Raw genomic sequence first — 22,031 nt, forward strand, 5'->3', positions numbered from 1 at the left:
TACACCCATTGTGGCTCATGAATTGTTTTTCATGTGTACTCCATTTTTATCTTTGTTTTTTGGGGGGGTTTAGGTCTATAGAGAGGTAAGATGAGATGTGGTTAAACAAGCATGCAATTCACACAACTTTTAGTGTATATATAGTACATCTCAGGCTGACTAAAGGTTTGTGTTTGCTATGTTTCTGACTTAAGTGAAATGAAAGGCACTGGTGAAAAAACGCACATCAACTGATCCGACTTGCTGTGTCATCATACTCAATATAGTCAACACCATAACCACAGATACAACATTATCACTAAAATTTAAAACTAAAAATAACTGCTTCTAACTCTACTCTGGCTTCCTTCATTTTTTTCCTTTTAAACACAAATGCATTGAGCTTGAAAGTACAGTTGTAATGTATGACCTGGACTGTAGAGCTTGCAAAGTAGAGAAAGGGCAGATAGGAGGTAAATGGTAACAGGCTTTATCTTTGGAAAATGGGACTGTTTGTTTGCATTTTTGATTAATGCATGAAAAGTGAAAGCATATTGACTGAAGTCATTTCAGAAATTGCAATATTGCAAAGGCCTGAGCAGCACGCATTTACAAACTCTCCTTTAGCAGTGGTCACTAACACTGAATCTTTGCAAGGTTAGTGACTGGCTTAAACCACCACAGCACTAACACTATAGATAATTATGTGCTATAGGTGTACCTGAGCTGCTCCACTGGATAAGTACCATGAAGTATAATGTACCAGGCTTTCCATTGTTATTGTGCATTATATAGTGAGCAGCTTTATATATGTGTGTGTCAAGATGATGATGCTGCCAAGGCCACAGGGGCCCTACCAACACATTTGTAGTGCACCTTATCCAGACTAGTATAAGCAGTAGGCTACACTTGTGCAGTGGAAAAGCCAGATTACTAAGAGTCTGTCCTTTTTGTGGCCCTAGGGTTTCTGACCACTGCAGAGGAAGTTTAACAAACTGAATAAAGTATTTTCTGAATAACCTTTCCGCCAATCTTCTCCTCCCCTTATAGTGACACAGAGGACCACAAGCCGCTGAAGGGCAGCCGGACACCGTCCAATGGGACGGTGCGCCGTGACGAGAGTGACGACAGCCTGGTGGACTACGGGGAGGGCGGGGACGGACAGTTCAATGAGGACGGGTCCTTCATCGGTCAGTACAGCGGCAAGAAGGAGAAAGACACACACGAAGGCAACGAGAGTTCAGAGGCCCCATCACCTGTTAATGCCATGAACTCATTTGTCTAACAAAGGGCCACGGCCTGGCTGCAACGGGTTGCTATGGCCACTCCTTGTCACCTTGGCAAATGTGACCATGGGGGCCCATCTCTGTGGTGACAGTTGCTAAGGTGACAGTTGTTACGGACACCTTACTTTACCATGGTGGCTGTCACTTAGGTGGCCATCGCCATGGCTACCTGTCACCAAGACTGCTGACACGCCCTCATCTCCACACCCGCCGCCCTGACACCCCCCCCCCCTCCCCTTAGCCCCTTGTCACACTGTGACCTCCTCCAGATCAACACACAAACACTCAACATGGCAAAGACGGACACCACATCCCCCACAACCACTGCAAGAAGGTGTTAAACGAGGGATGTGAGGACTCTGAGAAGAGGGAAGAAGAGAGGAAGCAATATAGAAAAGCAGAAGGAATGTACCAGAAGTTTTACCACTCAGACTGAGCAGAGCAGAGTGTGGCTAAGTTTATGTGTGTTAGTGCCATTTGATATCCTTTGCAAACATTTCTATACAAAACATAATGTATCCAAATATATATTTTATCAAAGTACATGACCCGCAGGCAGGCAAATATGCATTGAGTCACATTCATAAACATCTGCATGGAGTAAATCATTGTAAGCATTGTACCATCGTCAGATTTGCTATTTGTTGCAGAGGTGAGCTGCATTTTGAGACTGTATACTGTATGGTGCACGCCTACTAGCAACTGGGTATGCCATTTTCCTTTTTCTTTTTCAGTGGTCAGAAAGTGTTATATGGCGTATGATATATAGAGAAAAAAAATAGCAGCAATGTCTTTGTGGACACTGCTGTGAAATGTGTGACTCAAAGTAGAAGCTAGCATATGTCTTTTTGAGACAAATGAACTGTTTGTACATATGTAATAGATTAAGAAAGCTATATTGACTATTTTAGGTCAGGGATGTCCATTTGTAGTTATTGGAAACCCGGCAAGAAACACTTTGAACTCAGCGTTCGGTCACTCCTTTATCACACCAGCCAGCCAGAATTCCCACACTGATTTGAATCGGCCTGTTTTTAGCCTCATGTTTTCTCCAGCTTGTTCTTTGCTTGCATTTTTTCTCTTCCCAATCTGTTTCTTAACACCGAGCCTATGCTTCTTGTTACCGAGCACTAACTGAACACAAGTGGAAGTGTGATTGATCCAGTGTCATTGTCAAGTGCTTCCGCCCCCAAATCGTGGCCCCTGTGCAAGCCTGTCTTTTAGATCATTGTGGTATTGTCACTGCGTCCAGAACTAACCAAACCCAACCCCAACATTGTTTCCAATAGCATTTCCACTTACCTGCAGTGTATAATGGCAGAACAGAGAATGGATGCAGTTGCATACAATTAATGCACATGAACAGGGCACATACTACAGTTTCTGGATATTTATGATCAAGAACCTCTCAGCACGGTTTCTAGTGCCTTTGTAGAGAACAGTGACTTCAATCCATATAATTACATCCCTCTTCATTGACGGGGCAGACAGTGTAGTTCACATAGTCCATTAATACAGTACACACAGAATACTATCCCACTTTACGCTAATAAGAAGTGTAAAGGATACATGAGTATTAAAAAAACACTAAACGTTTAAGCTCTCGAGGTTTCTGCTGATGTTTGAATATGTGTTCATAAAGGTACATTTAAAGTACTGTAAGACTCCCTATTGTGAGCTATATGGTCACTAAGTTTCGTAAAACATCCATGTGAGCTTATTGACTCTAAATAGCCTCATTGTGTCTTATTTTTGGGTTGAAAAGGGGCTTAAAAGTCTCAGAAAAGGAAACTCAAAAAGACCTTTTCAAAATTGTTCACCCACTGACATCAGCATCAGTTGTGAGGAATCATTTTCAGCTATAGACCTTGTTGACAATCATATTACCCAGCTATCACCAGCCCATAAGGTACATAAACATTGACCGCCACATCATACAATCCAGCTAAGAATTTAAGGAAATATTGTGGAATATTAAAAAAAAGGAAAATGTGTTGGAAACCTGAGGACAGAGCCTCATGAGATGTCATGTCTTATGTATTCATTTGAAATACTCTCTTCCAAACTCATTCATGCTGAGGAGGAGCCGCTGCTCACTGTAGCAGCACTAAACTACTGCCAACCTACTCGCCAGGTAACTGCCAACGGAAACCGGACTCACTCTCTGGTCTAGACAGTTATGGGACTTACTGTTACTGGTAGCACTTAAAGAGCTGAAATGAAGGGGTCGGAAATATTCGTAATGATACTGAATGTGGAAACAAGTGGATTTATCTGTTTATGTGAATGAAAATATTGCTTGTTTCACTGCAAGTGGTATACACACTGGTGACTTTGGTTTATGCATTTAACCTTATATCTGTGTATGTTGTCACGTTCTGCTGTAACTCAGAGCGCAAAGTGTGTACAGCAAGCACTCAGTGAGTTTTATATTACTGTAAATGAATGAAGCTTGTGTGTGAATGTTTGGGTGCATGAGTGTGTGAGTGCGTGTGTGTGTGTGTGTGTGTATGTGTGCAGCACATGCATGCTTCTGTGTTAAAGCGTGCGTGGTGTATACTATCGCTTTCTATTTCCATGGATAACAGTCTGTAATTCTGATGTGTGTCGAGCAGTCTACTCTCAACAGGAGACTTTTTTTTTTTTTTTTCAAGAGAACATTTCCATGTCTTAGGTTTATCATAACTTGCATCAAGTTTTTAGGTTGCAATGTGTCAAGCTTTCCATGTGTAGATATTTTTGTAGTAATTTTTTTTTTGTAAATAATGGCTTGAATTGAGCGTAGACATGTTGAGGTCGGAGGTGAGAGCCTGACCTCAATCAACCCTGCTGAATTATGGGTAGGTGGGGGCATAATGGTATTGTGTGAGATGAGACTATTTACAGTTTTCACTCTTTTTATTTGCTGTGACGTTTTTATTTTATTTCTTTTTAATATTTTTTTTGAACCTGTCAGGTGAATTTGCTAGCTCAAATGTTTAGGCTATCAGGTATCAAAGGAGATTATTTAACTTGTGACTGAGCTCTTGTGACACCTGTATTGTTTCTGTCTCTGACAGTTCATGCACCTTTTCTGTATTTTTTATAAAAAGCACAGGCTTTAACAGGATGTATCATTTGAGACACATCTAGTTAAGGACAACAGGAAAGTATACTAATGTGCATTGTCCTAAACCAGACATCTACTGAAAATGACACATCCTTTTTAAGTGTGCAGTTAAAAAAAAACAAAAACAAAACAAAACTGTAATTTGGAGTATACAGAAGGATGGCCGGCATAGACAGATATGCAGACTGGCACATTGGAGTGTGGAAACAACGTTCTAGTGACTGGTGAACATAGGATATACAGTATATGATATGATATAATATGACATTCTGGTTAATGTTGATGCTACATGAGAAGCATGAAAGGCTGTCAAAAATGGTTTACTCTACAATATAATATTGCAAAATATTTTGTATTTTAAATGAAGTTTAAAAAAAAAATCAAATAAATGTTGGTTTCAGGATTTCAAGACGGCACTGTTTTTCTTTCATGCATGCAGTGCAACATGCAAAAGTATATGTGGGTATGTAGCGCCACCCGGTGTACAAAAATGAGAATGATGTTAGAGTATTTTCTTATTTGGCAAATAGCTCACAGAGATAAACCTCAAAGTTAATCCTCGGAAAGATTAACATACATCTGGTGTGTGCATGCATGTCAGTCTGTCTGTTTTTTAATTCTCATACTGGGAGAGTTTCACTGGTAATGTCTCCTTTCAGAGGAATATATCCACCTAAAAAAAATACAGTATATGACACCTGCAATTTAAAATGATCATCCTGCAACCTGCCTTCAAGCATCTATTCCAAAAACAGTCACACTGTAAAGGATCAAATCATGTATTTCATTTTTTTTATACATCTCATGGTATTGTAACTTGTGTGTGGAATCTGTCATTAATAATTGATCTGAAGGTCATTTATTATGCACAGCACATGGTTGCAAAATGTGGACAATGAACTTTATTATTTTGTAGTCCTGCTGTATTTGCCTGAGCTCAAACTATTTTAATATTCCTATTAAATCCTGTGTGTGTCTGGGTATGATTTGTGGTAATATTTGTACTTGATTGGTCATAATAGATGTTAAAATAATCTAATACTATTCTTAAAATGATTCCTCCTTGCTGAGCACAGTTTCTAGAAAGAAAAGAAAAAAAAATAATGGCACGTCAAAAGATTTCATAAATTCAATATAAGGTTTTATTTCCTCTGGCCGGGATGCGCAATATCCCTCCCATCCTTCCTGTCTCATGGACCAATCGCAGCCACATCAGCACAGCCACCCAGAGGTGCCACTCACACGCTTTCCTCCAATAGAAAAGTTCAGTTGAACGGGACGCTCCGGCGGGTGGGCTGTGGGATGATGCGGTTCGGGTCCAGGTGTTCCATGCGAACTGTGTACTGATATTTCCCATTCTGCCGCAAAGGTAAGAAAGAGACCACATGAGAGTGTGTGCATGATCTAATTAGCTCTTATGTCTCGACTTAAGTGAGGATAAATCGGGGGTATGTTCAGCCCTGTAGCGCTGAAATGGACCGGCACAGGAGTACCGCAATGCAGAGCAGAGAATTGCCGGTGCCGCTCAGTCGTCATAGGGGTGAAGTGATGTAAGGGGCGCTGCGCAGTTTCTTTGAGAGGATTTCCGTTTTTGGAAGGACTGCGACAAAGTCAGTATTGTATGTTTAAAGAAGGCTTTAGATTCTCACTCCGCAGTTTTAGTCATAGCAGCACATGCAAAGACAAGAAAGTGTCTCTCTGTGGATGCAGGGAGGAGACGCAAGGTGAAAGTGACAAATACTGAGTGCGTCAAGGGCGCAGAAAGCTGCAGGGTGCTCCGTGACATCGACCTGGTGAAGAACTAGCTGTCCTTGATGGGAAAGAGGGCAACTCCCATATTAATCAAAACTATTCTGTGCTCTGTAGGACTACTTATTCAAAAAAAACTTGCAGCTATGGAGTCCAAATCTAGTTTTTGATTTGAAAGAAAGTGAGAATTGCGGTGATATAGATTCACATATTCACTCCTTATACTTTGAAAAATATCTGTATCTGTAAAGTGTATCCTGAGACAAAAAGGCAACATAGTCAGTTTAGTAATGTGCTTCATTTGGGATTGTCACCATCCTGTCTTCTACTTTTTTTCTCTTGTATCCTGGAATGTGACAGAAAAAAAAGCCAAACATGTGGGCTGATAGAACAATTTAGCCCAACCCTTTCCAGATGTGAGCAGATTCAACGTTGTTACAAGATGGCCAGAAAAAAATGGGGTGTCTCCGCCCCTCAACATTTGATCCAGAACAACATGTTCACTCAAACAATTCAAATGCAGTTCACTGCAATCAATCCACCACTAACATAGTAACCTCTAGATTAAAACATTGTTGGGTTACTCCTTTTGTTGAATTCATTACTTTGCAGCCACAAAACTACAGCAAACATAATTCAGGCAGTCACTAAGACACTGGACATAATACATGTGCTGACCTAAATTCTGCTGGTCTGTCCAAAGAGGATCTGTGATGGGATTACTGCCAGGGGAAATGCATGAAAACACACTCTGACAGATTGATCAGAAGTAGAGGTGGAACAGATTGCTGCAACGATAATGTAAGTGTTGCGGAAGCTTGTGAGTTAGTTTTGTTAAAAAAGGCCCATTTACATCAAGTCTCGCTTTCTACCGTTCTTACCCCACCTCAAAGACAAATAGTTTGAAGAAATGAAGCTGTACAAATGCAGGATAGATGTAGGGGAGCGGTAGAATGGTGCTGATATTACTGTTGAGTCATCAACAGTGCACAAGAATGCTGCAGTCTCTGCATGTGTATGTGCTGTATAATGGGTGTATGCCTCTGTTTTCTGTCCCTCTCAGTGGTTGAGGCAGGCATGGCAACTGACAGAGGCACATAGGAGGTGGCTGTCCAGCAGTGTTTTCTTCTTACATTGTGCCCTCTCATTCTCCTGCCTTCCCTTTCTTCTTCTCACATTAATTCAATGAAGAACTGTGAATAGATTTGACTTTTAGCTAAGTGCAAGATTTTTATTTTTTTTTTCAAAATGAGAGGCCCATCATCAGCAGTGTCAGTATGGGTGGTACATTAAATGTTTGTTTTTTTTCTAGGGAAGGGAAGCTGTTTGATTTCCTCGTGATTCACCGTCCCTGCTCACAGCTCCACGGCCTGTGACATTATAGGAAGATTATCTGCTGCAGTTTGAGCTTTAAGCTGACTGTTTGTTTGCTGTGGTTTTAAAGGCAGTTTCGCGTATCTCTGATGCATTTTGCGGCTCAAAACACGACTGGTAGCAGAAAGAGCATCCGATACTGTAACTCATGCTACTCCCATAACAAAATTAGTCATACTCAAAGAAAGCCAGGCTGTTCCTACAGTAGTGTCTACTGTAAATGCCTGAAATTTAAACCTAAAATGTAAATGGAACAACTTGACAAGTAACAAGGTCATATAATGTGCTGGAGGTGTTGGTGATTCAATGTGTTCATGTCATGTTGGTGAAGTTGTTGCTACAATGTGCAAGTGTTTATCTCATTAGAATGCCCACATCTAAAATAATTTTGATGTATTAATTTAAAATCCAACATACTGTAAATGGATTTTAGCAGCTTTCATTCTATAAGTACAGTTGTTGGTGTATAATACAATGATTTTGGTCTTTTGGACTGCTGACATTAGTGTATTCAATGTTTGCCACCTGATTTCGCACACTTGACTCAAGTGGGAGATACTGACTCCTACAAACATTTCCCCTGCTATGCAGCTTGCCCTTATGTTAGGCCAGATATTATACAATGATACACACTGCTGCAGTGTTTACTTGATATAACCAAACCCACTATTTTCCCCTCATATGGTAAGATCAATGCTCTCTCTCTCTCTCTCGCTCAATCTCCTCCTTTAACTCTGCCTCTCTCGGTATGCCCTATTTAACTATGAGAGTTAAAATGCTGCAGTTGATCACGGCAGCACTGCCATGTCATCTTGCAGAAGTGATGTGTAAGCATGTGTGACGGATGAGCAGGAGCTGTCCAGGTACTGCAGTGCTACCTTGTGTTTTGTGTACAGGCAGTCGTGGTGTTTCAGCGTGTTAGAGAGTGCTCACACGGTCCAGTCTTGTGTTTCTCTGCAGGTGCACTGTGCATGTCCTTGTTGATGTGCGTGCACTCTGCCCGAGTATTTGCAGTGTTCTGCTGAGTCATTCACATTCTGAATCATTTATATCCACAGGGAAGATTCCAGCCAGTTGCAGATATAACATTTCTGGTGTGGGAAGTCATGCACAGTCATCAGGCTATTTTATCTTTAGGTTCACATAAGTATTTGATTATACACTACACTGTGGAGATCATGTTAAACAAAATAGTATTATAAATTATTGTTAGTCCCAAACACAGATATCAACATTTCCTTTTGTCTTCCTTCCTTGTCTTTTCCAGTTCATGTTCTGTCCGTCAATTTCTTGTCTGTGTCCTTCTGTCCATCCGTCTAACTCACGAAGCTTCAGTGAGTTAATCTATCGACTGTGATGGCTTTCTCGGCTTTACTGCTACTGGCCCTCTCCTCCTCTGTCTCCCTCACAGGTGAGAAATACAGTGATTCCTGAAAATATACCACCTGGTCCTTCAAAATCATAAAAAAAAATGTCAGTGGTACTGTAGGTGCTTTTGTCATGCAGTGTAATTCAGGTCAGGTGTGAACCGTGCACACAATTAGCTGACACAACTATGTTCCCGTTTTCCAGTGGGAGTCCTGTTTGGTGAGCCCAGAATATATGGAGGTGAGTCAAGTTTTTCTAAATGAACTATAACAAAGCATGCTGCATGTAAACCATGATGTTGCAATAGTGGGGTATATTTTTATGTTAGCTAATTGTTATTTCAAATGTTGAATTTGTCAGAGGATGCTACTGGCTATGGCCCCATCTTTGAGGAGGAGCCTGTGGATGTGGTCTATACTGAGGACTCACCCGATGGGAGAATCTCCATGAACTGCAGGGCACGGGCCAACCCACCAGCCTCATACAGGTTACACAGTGCACTGCATCACATCTATGTATGTATACAAATTCACAAAATGCACAGCACAAGTACTGTATATCAAGAGGTGTGATTTCATATGCAGGTGGCGCCGTGATAACTGGGAGATCAAACTGATGGAGCAGCCAGACGAGCACTACAGCCTGGTGGGGGGGAACCTGGTTATCACCAACCCTAAACGCAAGAAGCATGGTGGAACTTACGTCTGTGTGGCCCGAAACATCTATGGCACAGTCATCAGCAAGGAGGCCAGGGTCAAGTTTGGATGTGAGCATGGTGCAGCTTGGGCAGTGTGTGTGGTGGGGGTGGGGGGTGGGGGGGTTCTCAACATCTTTTATTGGTGTCATTACATTCTTGGTTGAGGCTTCTTAGATTTGACATTATGGTATAGCAACTAACTCAATTTGTTCCTCCTTTTATATGTCAGTCAGATCCATCTCAATTATTTTTTCCCTAGAAGAAACTAATATAATGCCCCTTCATTAGCCATCATGCATATTTTAGAATAAGACATGACTTATTCATCTCAGTCCTTACCTGAACTCAGTTAAAACAGGGAAACTTGGAATGAAACTTGACTATGCTGTGCCTCACGACATCCCTTGTTAGAAGGTCTGAGGCTTATATTAGTCATCCCTCTTATTGTTCTTTTCCTGAAAGTTGCTGGGAAATAAAACTGACAGAGAATATATCAAACGCTCTGTGTTGAAAGAAGAAACTCCCACTCTGTTGACTTTAAGGTCCCCAAATGACTAAAGCTGATTCATTTCTTGGAGTGTCAGGTGATATTGAATCAAATTATGTACAATTTTGCAGTGCAGGCTGCAATGTGTTGTATAAACAGTTACACTTGCCACTTTTAATAATGTACCACAATGTTGTGAGGAAAATGTTCTATCTTATCATTTTCCTCATGTTCTGCTGTTTAGATGTGGAGGAGTTTCCCCAGGAGGAGAGAGACCCTGTGTATGTCAAAGAGGGACAAGGGGCAGTTCTGCTGTGCCGCCCTCCAAAAGCCTGGCCACGTATGTACATTTCATCATTTCACCATCAGACATCTGTCCATCTTTTCCCTTGTATTCTCAATGGATTATCACTGTATTCTTGATCCATACCTGGTTTCAGTCTGAGGAAGGAATTATTTGGAAACAAGAATGTTATATATTGTATGTTTAACATTAGAATGCAGAAATTTGAATCTTTTCTGCAAGAAATTTATTTTAAAGGACTGGTGACTTCCATCTGTTCACAATTTCAAAATGTATAGGGACTTAAAGAGCCTTGGATACATTGCATGAATTATAAATCATAGGTTTTAGTCTAGAGTACAACTACATGTTTTGCTTTTCTTTATCTTCATTTAGAGGAGGTGACCTACCGCTGGATATACAATGAGTTCCCAGTGTTCCTGCACACAGATCATCGTCGGTTTGTCTCTCAGAAGACAGGGAATCTTTACATCTCCAAGGTGGAAGCTCAGGATGCAGGAAATTACTCTTGCTTTGTTTCCAGTCCCATCATCGGGAAGAGCGTCTTCTCCAAGTTCATCCCCCTCATCCCATCACCACCCGAAGATGGTTAGTGACTGTGGTGACGCGTATTTCCTCATCATTTGTCTAATATCTGACATTGAAAATTTTCAATATAATGAGCTTTTTTTTGCATCAGGTGAGGAGAGAAAATACCCAGCAGACATCAGGGTCAAGTTCCCAGACACGACTGCCATGCTTGCTTCTAATATTACATTGGAGTGCTTTGCTCTGGGAAAGTAAGTTTTCATTCATTTCTGCCTTAGGTTCACCATCTAGTTACGGTATATTATTTCACTGAATCCAATCAATTACACTTACACTTCCAGTTAAATTCAGTCATCAGAAAGCAAAGGGCGGAACTCAGAGCAGCAGAGCGAAAATGGCGTAAATCCATAGAGCCCACTGACCTCAGTGACTATCAGGGTCTCCTAGCATCATTCTACTCCAATTTAAAAGTTGCTAAGTCCACTTACTATCAGAACAAGACCTGTGGCGCCACAGATGCGTGGAAAATGTTCTCTGCTTTTAACTCACTCCTCAATCCGCCTCCTCCTCCGCCGTCCACTCTGCTCACTGCAGATATGTTTGCCTCATTTTCTACTGACAAGGTCTCTGTAACCAGTTCTCTGAACCTGAACCATTTCTCCCGCACTTAACCCCACAGTCACACACATCATCAACTCCTCACTTACGAGTGCTTTCCTCGCATCATTTAAGCAAGCTCGAGTCACCCCGCTGCTCAAAAAACCATCGTTCAAAAAACCATCACTCAACCCAGCCCAGGTTGAAAACTACAGACCGGTGTCACTCCTGCCCTTCCCATCAAAAATACGTAAGCACACAGTCTTTAACCAAGTCTCTGAATTCCTTTCTGAGAACAACCTGTACAACCTGAATCAGTCTGGCTTTAAGCAGGGCACTCTACCGAGACTGCACTCCTATCGGTTACGGATTCACTACGCTCAGCTAGAGATGCTGGTCAGTCCTCAGCCCTATTGCTTCTAGATCTGTCAGCTGTCTTCGACACAGTTAACCACCAAATCCTCCTCTCCACACTCACTGAGCTTGATATCTCAGCATCCGCCCCCTGCTGGTTCATGTCCTACCTCTCAGGGAGATATTTTAGAGTATCTTGGAGTATCTCAGAAGTGTCTAAACTGCACGGCTTGTCCACAGGGGTTCCTCAAGGGTGAATGCTTGGTCCCCTTCTTTTCTCAATATGCACCACCTTACTTGGCGCAATCATTCTCTCCCAATGGTTTCTCATACCATTGCTATGCTGACAATACCCAGTTCTCCCTGTTCCCACCGAAAGACCACACAGTCTCGACTTGGATCTCGTCATGCCTTGTCAATATATCAGCATGGATGAAAGAACGCCACCTTCAGCTAGACCTCTCTAAGACCAAGCTCATTGTCATCCCAGCCAATCCCTCTATACAACAAAACATCAGTGTCCAGCTCGAATCAACCCAAATCATGGCCACAAAGTATGCCCAAAACTTGGGTGTCATGATCGATGACCAACTAATCTTTAAGGTTCATGTGTCCTCAATCACTCGGTCCTGTCAGTTTGCCCTGTATAACATCAGGAAGATCAGACCCTAACTCCTGGTACAGGCTCTTATAATATCATGCTTTGACTACTACAACTCCTTACTGGCAGGACTCCCCACATGTACGTTCAGACCTTTACAGATGATCCAGAACGCGGTGGCATGGCTGGTCTGCAATCACCCCAAAACAGCATGTCACCCCACTGTTCATATACCCCCACTGGCTCCCAGTTGCTGCCCGCATCAATTTCAAAACCCTGACACTTACTACGTTCTGCCAATAAAAGGTGCCTGTTACCACCACAACAATAGGGCCCTAAGTCACTAGGTAGACTCTTCTCTTCTGTAGTTCCCCAGTTGTGGAACAAGTCATCGAACTCTGTTCGATCTGCAGAGTCCCTCTCAATCTTTAAGGAAAGACTAAAGATCCAACTCTTTCGCGAACATCTCTGCACAGACGGACTGAAGGAAGAGAAAAAACAAAAATACAAAAATAAAAAAAAATATGCTTTTATGCAATCTATGCATTCTATGCATTGCCTCTGTGCACTGCCTGTTGGCATCTATGTCCTGTCAGACTCAGACTTAGCTTTATAGCAGTTACTTGTGTTCTCTCCTGACTAGATCCTTACTTGTGTTGTATCAGCTCTCAGATGTACGTCTCTTTGGATGAAAGCGTCTGCTAAATGAAATTGTAAGAATTGTGAATTTTTTGGTGTGTGTCCGTTTAGCCCCATTCCTCATATTGTTTGGAGAAAAGTGGATGCCACTGACCTCCCGCCAAATCATGAGATCAGTGAATCAGGAGCTGTGCTTCACCTGTACAATGTACAGTATGAAGATGTGGGAGCATACGAGTGTGAAGCCATCAACACTAAAGGAAAGGACTGGCACAAGGCTTGGCTCTATGTGGAGTGTAAGTGAGCTCATTTGAGTGTGCTTTACCAACATTAGATTGTAGAGTGTATACTATGAAACATTTATACTAACAAGTACGGAGACAAGGGATATTACTACTCACAATAAAATTTGCCGTGGTGTGAGATTATTACAAGATAATTCATCATAATTTTCCATAAATAGTTATTGTCCATTATAAAGAGCCCTGGAAAGAATCTTAAAAAAAATTAAACTCAGTGTTCAATGCACTTCCAGATCATGGTTTGCAAAGTTCTCCGTAACAAAAACGTTTTCTCAGAAAAAAGCAAAATTGAAAAGAAAAAAAGAGATGAAAAAAATTTTGCGAGACAGCACAGTAATTCTTATTTTTTTCTCCATATATCTTTAGCCTTAGTGTTGCAGGGATGGGGCAATTGGACATCAGCATCATCACATTTATGCCCATTTTGTTTTTTCAGCTGCTCCAGAGTGGGCAGAGACAATCAACAACACTCAGATCGACATCGGCTCAGAGCACACCATGCGCTGTGTGGCATCAGGGAAGCCCTTCCCTTTCATCCGCTGGTACAAAGATGGATATATGGTAAAAACTCATACTTGTCAGTTACCATTAAAGCAGTTGGGGGGTATGTGGTATCAACTCTGCCTTTGTGGTGTGTATGTATCCTTAAAATAAAGTTGGAATTGTATATTTGGATTGTGTGTTTTTTTCCAGTATGGGAAAGGGGAGCTAAAGTTTTCCAGTCTGACTTTTGATGACTCTGGGATGTACCAGTGTATCGCTGAGAACTACTGGGGCATCAAATATGCCAATGCTGAGCTGCGAGTGATTGGTGAGCCCTCTTTGAATGGTGTTAGAATATATTACATTCTGGTGTACGATACTATGATTTTCCTTCCTGCTGGAATGTACAATATCATGAATTTGGGGTCAATGATGACTAAACTCACACTATTTAATCTGCCTCCAGCCTGTGCTCCAACATTCGAGTTTAACCCTGTGAAGAAACAGCTTCTCGGGGCTGAAGATGGCCGTGTGGTGATCGAGTGTAAACCTCGAGCGGCTCCTAAACCTCGCTTCACCTGGACAAAGGACAAAGAGCTGCTCTTCAACAATTCACGGTCAGAACAACTTACAATATACTCAACAGTAACTATAAAATGACCATGAAACACTGATGTATTGTATCATTGGAGGGCCTGTCTACTGACAAGCAGCTTCGCTTTGTTAATTCTGTTCACTTGTAGCATTTCCATCATGTATGATGGGAGTCTGGAGATCCTCAACGCCACCAAAAAGGATCAGGGCCTCTACACCTGCTTTGCTGAGAACGACAGAGGAAAGGCCAACAGCTCAGGCTATCTCAAAATCACAGGTCAGGCCAACAAAGTGTGTTTTTGGGGACGTTCTTATGATTCACAATCTGTGAAAAAATTTCTTAATTTTCTGTCCCTGAATTTTATTTTTGATTTTTCCTAGAGGCGACCTCCATCACAGTGGCTCCTGAAGACACTGAGGTTAAGGTTGGTGATGAGGTGATTCTTAGCTGCACAGCTAAATTCGACCCCATGCTGGACATCACCTTCATCTGGGCCATAGACTTCAGAGTCATTGACTTTGACTCCGAGTGGCAACACTACGAACGCGTTGTGGTAGGGTGATGGTTTATCTTACAGGTGTCTCACAATCAGTCAATTGTCAGTTAATGAAGGATACCTCAATTATTTGATATTTTCTGACTCTGCCTTGTGCTCTGATTCCTTTCCTTCTTCCTTTCTCTCTCATTTCTCTCTGTCCTTTTCTCATCTCTCCTCTATTTCCTCTTTTATCTCCTACTTTTTGCTACTTGTTGTAGAGTGAAGACGGTAGTGGGGACCTGAGAATAAAGAACGTGCAGATCTGGCATGAGGGTCGCTACACCTGCACAGCTCAGACTGTGGTGGACAGCGATACAGCATACGCCGACCTCAAGGTTGTAGGTGAGTCCAGCAATTTTTTGCCTGAGAAGTGACCGCTACCACTATATCTGTTTAAAGCTGCTGCTCTACATATGTACCTTCTTTCCATGCATCTATTCTCCCTGTCCTAGGTGTTCCCGGGCCTCCTGGTGTGATCCGTGTGGAGGAGATCGGGGACACGTGGGTGAAGCTGTTGTGGACTAAAGGAGCGGAGCATAACAGCCCCATTCTCAACTACACCATTCAGACCAGGCACTACTGGGCTCTTTACGAAGATGACTGGAGGGACGCCAGCACCTGTGAGTACTGCTTATTGCCAGTAGAGGGCCAACTCGCTCCACAAATCTGATCAAGTTTGACTCGGGAGCCCTTTGTGTCTCCTTCAGCTCCAGCCTTTCTTGATGGCAGTGTGGAGAGGGCAGAGGTGACAGACCTTTACCCCTGGATGGAGTATCAGTTCAGGATCATTGCCACGAACGAGTATGGCTCTGGAGAGGCCAGCATCCCCTCCCTCAAGATCAAAACCTGGGATGCACGTAAGGAGAGAGATAGAGAGCATTCATATTTTCCATACCTTAATATATATGGCAGAAAAAAAACTGATAGCCTTTTCTGTTTTTCCAGCTCCAGTAACTTCGCCCACAGATGTGGAAGGTTATGGAGGTAGAAATGGCGAGATCGTCATCACATGGACAGTAAGTAAGCCCTCGGTTGTTTACATGACAGTCATCAAATCCCTGCAGCAACAAAGGCTGAGTAAAGTCCTTTCTTTCCACTTGTTCTCTTTATTCCTGATCCTTAGCCTGTGCAGCCATGGTATTTCTACGGCAAGAAATTTGGCTACATCGTGGCATTCAAGCCTCATGATGCTTACGACTGGTGGTACGAGACCATCTCAGATCCAGAGACGAGGCGTTATGTCCACAGAGACTCCTACTTCATTCCGACTGAGGAAGACTTCCAGGTGCGAGAGTTTCAGGTGAAGATCAAGTCCTTTAATGTGAAAGGAGACGGACCCTACAGTCTCACCAAGGTCATCTACTACCCACGAGATGGTGAGGATTTTTTGTTGTTGTTGGTGCTTCAGTTTTAGAAAAATTCAGGATGTGACATTAAATGTTTTTTGTCATTTTTTTCTCATTCATCTCCTCCAGTACCTACAGAGTCTCCGACAGACGTCTATGCCAGGCCAGTGTCTTCCACAGAAGCTCTGGTGTGGTGGCTGCCAGTGGTCGACACTGGAACAGGCCTGCAGCAGTACATCGAGGGATATCAGGTAGAGAGCTTTTACAAGTTCCATACACCAACTGAGTATTTCTGTCTCAAAAACTTAACACATACTATGCAAACAATACATTTTCTTTAGCTTTAAACATAGGCATACTAGCACTATAGTCTATCCATGGGTTTATTAGATTCTATAGCCACTCAAAACTACTAAAAAGTATTAAACTCTTAACTTAACTTAACTCTCAACATATTTAATGGCAGAGATAAATTTGCATTAACATTTTTGCCCATTATGGACAGCCAATGACTCAAGATTCTGCCCTTAAAGGCGTATCATGACATGTTTGCAGTTTTATTTTTCTTGTCAACTACATTACACATTATTACTCTTGCTACCACATCATCACCCTATTTTGGCTGATAACAGAATATTGTTTCTTGTTCATCAGGTCAAATATTGGAGAAAATACGATGACCCCGAGCCAGGAGCCAATCGTATATTTGTTTCAGCTAAAGTCAATCAAACCAGGTTGGAGAACATGCTGCCAGACTCACACTACCTCATTGAGGTCCGTGCCTTCAATGGAGCTGGCCTCGGACCCCCTGGTGAACACTGTGAGATGTTCACAAAGAGACCACGTAAGACCAATCAATCCCAATCTATGGGCAATAAACACCTGCAATCAAAAGGTGTCTCATTATAATGATACAGTTACAGATTTTGTCTTAAGTCATTTTGTTTCATTTACAGCACCACCTGAAGCTCCCAGGGTGTGGCGCTATATCAGCTGGACTGGAAAGTGGTTGTACGTGTGGTGGGATCATATCCAGTACGACTGGTTTGGCAATATTTCTTTCCCACTGTACTACAAGGTAGGTGTGGAAAGCTTTGTAAAGCTTTGCTACTATCTATTTAGCCTAATATTTTTTTTCTCTCTGAGTTAAAGGGGACATATCATACTTTTTGTGATTTACTGTCATTTATATATTGTTATAATGTCGAATGTCTATGCTAAACATGGTCAAAGTTCCAAAACTTGAGGTGAACGTATGTAAAAATACTTTCTGACAGTCAAAAGCCAGGGTTTTCATCCTGCTCTGAATGCTCCGTTTGCAGTTACCCTTACTTCCCCATTGAACTACTGTTTGTTTACGTAGCCTCCGGAGCTGCTGCAAGTCTGCTGAGGGGCAGCTCTGATTGGCAGCTGACCAATCAGAATAGTGATCATTGGGAGGAGGACCTTAAAGAGAAAGGAGCTAAAACAGACTGTTTCAGACAGGCTGAACTGAGGGGCTGCATGAAGGGCCAGTATAAGATAAATAAGGAATTTTTAAAACTGTAAACCATGCAAAGATGTTCCAGTAGAGCCCTAGAATAAAAACATAGACCTGGAAATGTGTATGATATGTCCTCTTTAAGAGAAATTCCACAGGTCTGCCTGCTGTACATGACAATAAAAGGAATGTTGAAAATCTCCCATGTTTCTTGTTTCTCAGGTCATGTTCAGAAAGACTGGCTACATCTATGGGAAAGTCTACATCACTGGTTGGCACTTCATGGACTTCCCCATGCCTCAGCTTGAAGACTATGAGCTGATGGTGCGCGGCCGTTATGAGGGAGGAGATGGTCCAATCAGGAAGATTAGTATTCTGGGTAAAACTAACAATTTAATAATTGGTTAAAGATGAAAGATTTTTGTCCTCTATCCATTTGACTCACATTGTTTCTGCTTCCTCAGGTAAAGCATCCATGACCACGCCCACTCTAAGCCTTGTGTCTTTGGTGCTGCTGGCGCTGTGCATTGTGGGATTGGAAATGTAAGCCTGCCACACGCAACATGTATATAATAGACTCTGGGAAACAACTGTGTGGACCTAATAAAAGATCAAGTCTTCACCTTCAAACACTTCAATTGGTGCATCCTTCCTTTGCACTGGTAGTTATGGTTAAGATCCCACATCCCACATCATGCATGTGTCCTGCGTTTGTTCTGTTGTTACACCACACTGGAAGATGTTGCTCCACAAAATAGAATTGGATGTTGGCCCCGCCACTTTTTATGGACTTACTTTATCCTTTAAATGAAGAACAGAACAGTGCACAGAACTGTAGGATAAATGCAGTCAAACATGGGACTACTACATTGGACACAACTGTTAAAGAGAAGATTCAAAATTCCCTCTTTCAAATCCAGATGTTCTTTATCCAAGTCACTCCAAAGTCAAAATGAATGAAGACAGATGTTAATTGTTGGATATGATGATAAGAAACTTCATTCTGTGAACAAGCTCTCCACAAAGTCATATAGGGATAAATGCATCAAGAAAAGTCATTTTTAAGTTATGTTTGTTGAATGACAGTACTATCACCACAGCAATATACCCTGTCCTTCTCCCGTCATTCAACCTTCATTATTTTCTAATTGCTCTTGTTTGGAGTTGAATTAAGCTGGACATACAGTACACCATGGTAGAATTAAACCCAAAGCTTAGGCAAATATTATTTATAATGAGCACTAGCAATCTCTCAGATGGTCCAAGCGATGAATAGTATCTAAAGAAGTATATAATAATCACTGCATTAGGTTTGAAATGAGCAGAGGAGGATGAGCAATTTGTGTGTGTGTGTGTGTGTGTGTGTGTGTGTGTGTGTGTGTAGATTTTATGAAGGTGCAACACTTATATGCAAATTCTATCCTTGAAGTCCACTCAATATATGAAATATTTTAAATAAGATTATTCTTCACAACCACAAGGACACTGCTGTACATTCTACAATTTCCCTTTTTGTTTAATGTTTTTTAGATTTGAAATTTTCAAAAGGTGCTGTGTGACAGATATATCACTTTGATCAAATCTTCCTTTGAGAGCAATGATGACATTTGACAGTCACAAAATGGTACATTTGAAGGAACTGTGAGGCCAGGGTTGGACAGAAATTGCTGTATATCAAACGTATCTGTATGTTAATTTCCTTTGGTCTGTTAGGCTGCGAAACCATTAAACAGAGTACAACAAGAATGTTTGAGAATTATTACTATTTTTCTAAGTTTTAATCCAGTCCTGATTGGCCACTTACATATACATCTTTTACCTAGTGTTTAACTTATGTAAATCCATCTTGTCCATTTCTGAAATTGGCATGTGTAGATGAAACCATTTGACTCTTTGGAGTCAGTTTGGAATCATAAAACTTTCCTTCACAATGTTAAAAAGTATTTAATCCACCTTTAGATTTCTCTAAAGCAGCAATAGTATTCATTTAGGCCTCTTTTTTTTTTTTTTTTTTTTTTTTTAAATAACAATTTACTTGGGAAAAATGGGAATAAAAACTGTTGTTTCAGGCAGCTTTTGCCTGGGCTTTGGTGTGAGTCTTACTAATATTTATATATATTGTTAAATTTGGTGAACAAGTAATATAAGCTTGTTCTCTTGTTTTTTTGATTTCTCTCAGAGCCTGCAAACTAAAGTGTGATGTGGGATTTTATTCAGCAGATGGCAGTATATCCTCATGCCTTTAACCAAATGTTTGAGTTATCCATCAGTCCAAACAACAGTCACAATAAATATACTGTAGAACTGTTGTTAACCTGAATTGTTACATACTCATCTTATCATCTATACTCCTATATTAATTGCAATAAAATCCAAAATGTGCTAATTAAAAATAGATTTTTTTCTGTCTGTATGGGTTCTTCTTTCCCTTTGTTTACCTTGCACTTGTCTAACATCACAGCAATATTAATCATGTCTACCATCAGGTTTTTTTCACAGTGCTATGTGCTATTCTAGTTTTGGTTTACTCTGCCCTTGCTCATTCCATATAAGGTGAATAGAGCATGATGTCCAACCATAATTTCTTGTGAGGCTTTTACAGAGAAAAAGGAGGGGTTTTTATGCCTCCGCGCCGGCGACAGCCGTGCCCATGAACACGATATCTCAGGAACACCTGGAGGGAATTTTATTACATCTGGTCGATGAACTGATTAGAATTTAGTGGCCAAAGATCAAGGTCACTGTGACCTCACAAAACATGTTTTTGGCCACAACTTAAGAATTCATACGCTAGTTATGACAAAGTTACACATATATGTCTAATAAGATAAAATGATGACATTTTATATCAAAAAGGTCAAAGGTCAACTTCCCTGTGACATCATAACGTTCTGCAAAAACACTTTTCTGGCCATTATTCAACACCGTAACTCAGGAACAGAAGGGGAGACTGTGACCATATTTCACATTTGGATACTGTATTGGTGACACTAATCTTGGGTCTCCACCTCGAAACTGTGGTGATTGTATAGATCTTCTGTGCTGCTGGGTTGTAGATGTGCGTGAAGCATCCATGTTTCAGAATTTGTAGCTTCTTTGCAGCAACATCCATATCTGAAGCTTTGTCTACTGTCACGGCTACAACTTTGTGTTCTATCAGAATCAGCTTTATTGGCCAAGAATGTTAACATGTACAAGGAAAATGCACTTAACACCTTTTATTAAATTCCTTCAAAGTCTTAACGACAAATATTTTGACTCTGGACAGACATGGATGTAAGCTGCAACTTGACTGGTTGGCAGAGGCATACGACCGTAGGGCGGCATTTCTTGTTTCTGCTTTGTTTACTGTATAGTAGTCTCTGTGTGGGTGGCTTTTATCTCCCCTGTTTTACACCTCCATTACCAGTATTTCTCCTATTTTACCTCCTTCCCTTCAAACAAATTACAGAGACACAGAAAATCCCATGTGAGGCTGAAATCAATGCTGCCATCATTTACAAACAATCACAGCAGATGCACAAAGGTGAATCTTCCATGGCAGGGGAGTGATTCTTCCTCCAGAGAGGGATATTGAAGGGTCTGGTTGTTGTGATAGACGGTTCCCTTTGCTTTTATTTACAAGCTCCGTCTGTCTCTTCTGTGGATGATGAACAACAACAGCATAGTGCTACTAATGGCTATGGCAGTGGATGATCCAAATCTTTGAATAGGATGAAATCTCATATTTTTTAAATGTAGCTCTGTCTTTATAAATCAGATTTATCTGAAAGCTGAGTTTTCTTGGAGGTACATGGCAGTGGGTTTGTTTTGCCAGCATATTATTTTCTTACACAGATTTATGGTTTAAGTGAATTTAAGATTAGACATTTGTCAGATCTAATGTGCCCAGAATGTGATGTAAAGTACCCCTCCTTCCAGTGTTTCAGTGTGAGATGCCATTTAGCTAGCCACTTAACCCCATATTTGATCAGTAGCCTGCAATGTAAAACCAAGCAAACCTTTTCCAAGTGTGTACAGTTAAGGCTTACTGTGGTAATAGAGTGGAGTCAGTAGCAGAGAGGACTTTGTGCATGCAAAACGTGGAATGCTGCTATAATATGATATTTTATCAGTGTGTGGATTTTATTTGTGGTGTGTCTGACTGATATTGTGGATTCCCTCTGCATTCCCCTGGGCCATTACTGTAAATAAGGAAGGTGATGTGGTCAACTC

General features: G+C 41.3%; 2 protein-coding genes across 7 annotated transcripts in view; both read left to right on the forward strand.

Annotated features, from left to right (window-relative positions):
- Window positions 1–4,783, forward strand: part of nrcama (neuronal cell adhesion molecule a) — a 64,964-nt gene extending 60,181 nt beyond the window's left edge. For all 5 annotated transcript variants that reach the window (XM_067581586.1, XM_067581583.1, XM_067581584.1 and 2 more), the window contains one exon: window positions 1,030–4,783. In XM_067581586.1, coding sequence (XP_067437687.1) covers window positions 1,030–1,264 — 235 coding nt within the window. In that variant the 3' untranslated portion in view covers window positions 1,265–4,783. The remainder of the gene's footprint in view (window positions 1–1,029) is intronic.
- An 827-nt stretch (window positions 4,784–5,610) lies between these two features.
- cntn1b (contactin 1b) lies at window positions 5,611–20,225 on the forward strand. Of its 2 annotated transcripts, XM_067581738.1 has the most exons (24): window positions 5,611–5,743; window positions 8,765–8,908; window positions 9,070–9,105; window positions 9,226–9,352; window positions 9,450–9,631; window positions 10,294–10,389; window positions 10,729–10,941; window positions 11,033–11,132; window positions 13,184–13,368; window positions 13,811–13,935; window positions 14,068–14,185; window positions 14,324–14,474; window positions 14,601–14,728; window positions 14,833–15,005; window positions 15,209–15,332; window positions 15,443–15,610; window positions 15,698–15,847; window positions 15,936–16,006; window positions 16,114–16,366; window positions 16,466–16,587; window positions 16,991–17,180; window positions 17,293–17,414; window positions 18,039–18,195; window positions 18,281–20,225. In XM_067581738.1, exons 2-24 carry the CDS (start codon window positions 8,854–8,856, stop codon window positions 18,361–18,363), a joined length of 3,129 nt encoding a protein of 1,042 aa, XP_067437839.1. In that variant the 5' UTR covers window positions 5,611–5,743; window positions 8,765–8,853; the 3' UTR covers window positions 18,364–20,225. The 2 variants fall into 2 exon arrangements, with proteins under 2 accessions (XP_067437839.1, XP_067437840.1); XM_067581739.1 differs by lacking the exon at window positions 8,765–8,908 and having other exon boundaries at window positions 5,643–5,743.
- The last annotated feature ends 1,806 nt before the right edge of the window (window positions 20,226–22,031 follow it).

This window comes from Thunnus thynnus, chromosome 23 (genome assembly GCF_963924715.1).
Source record: "Thunnus thynnus chromosome 23, fThuThy2.1, whole genome shotgun sequence".
Classification (NCBI taxonomy): Eukaryota; Metazoa; Chordata; class Actinopteri; order Scombriformes; family Scombridae; genus Thunnus; species Thunnus thynnus.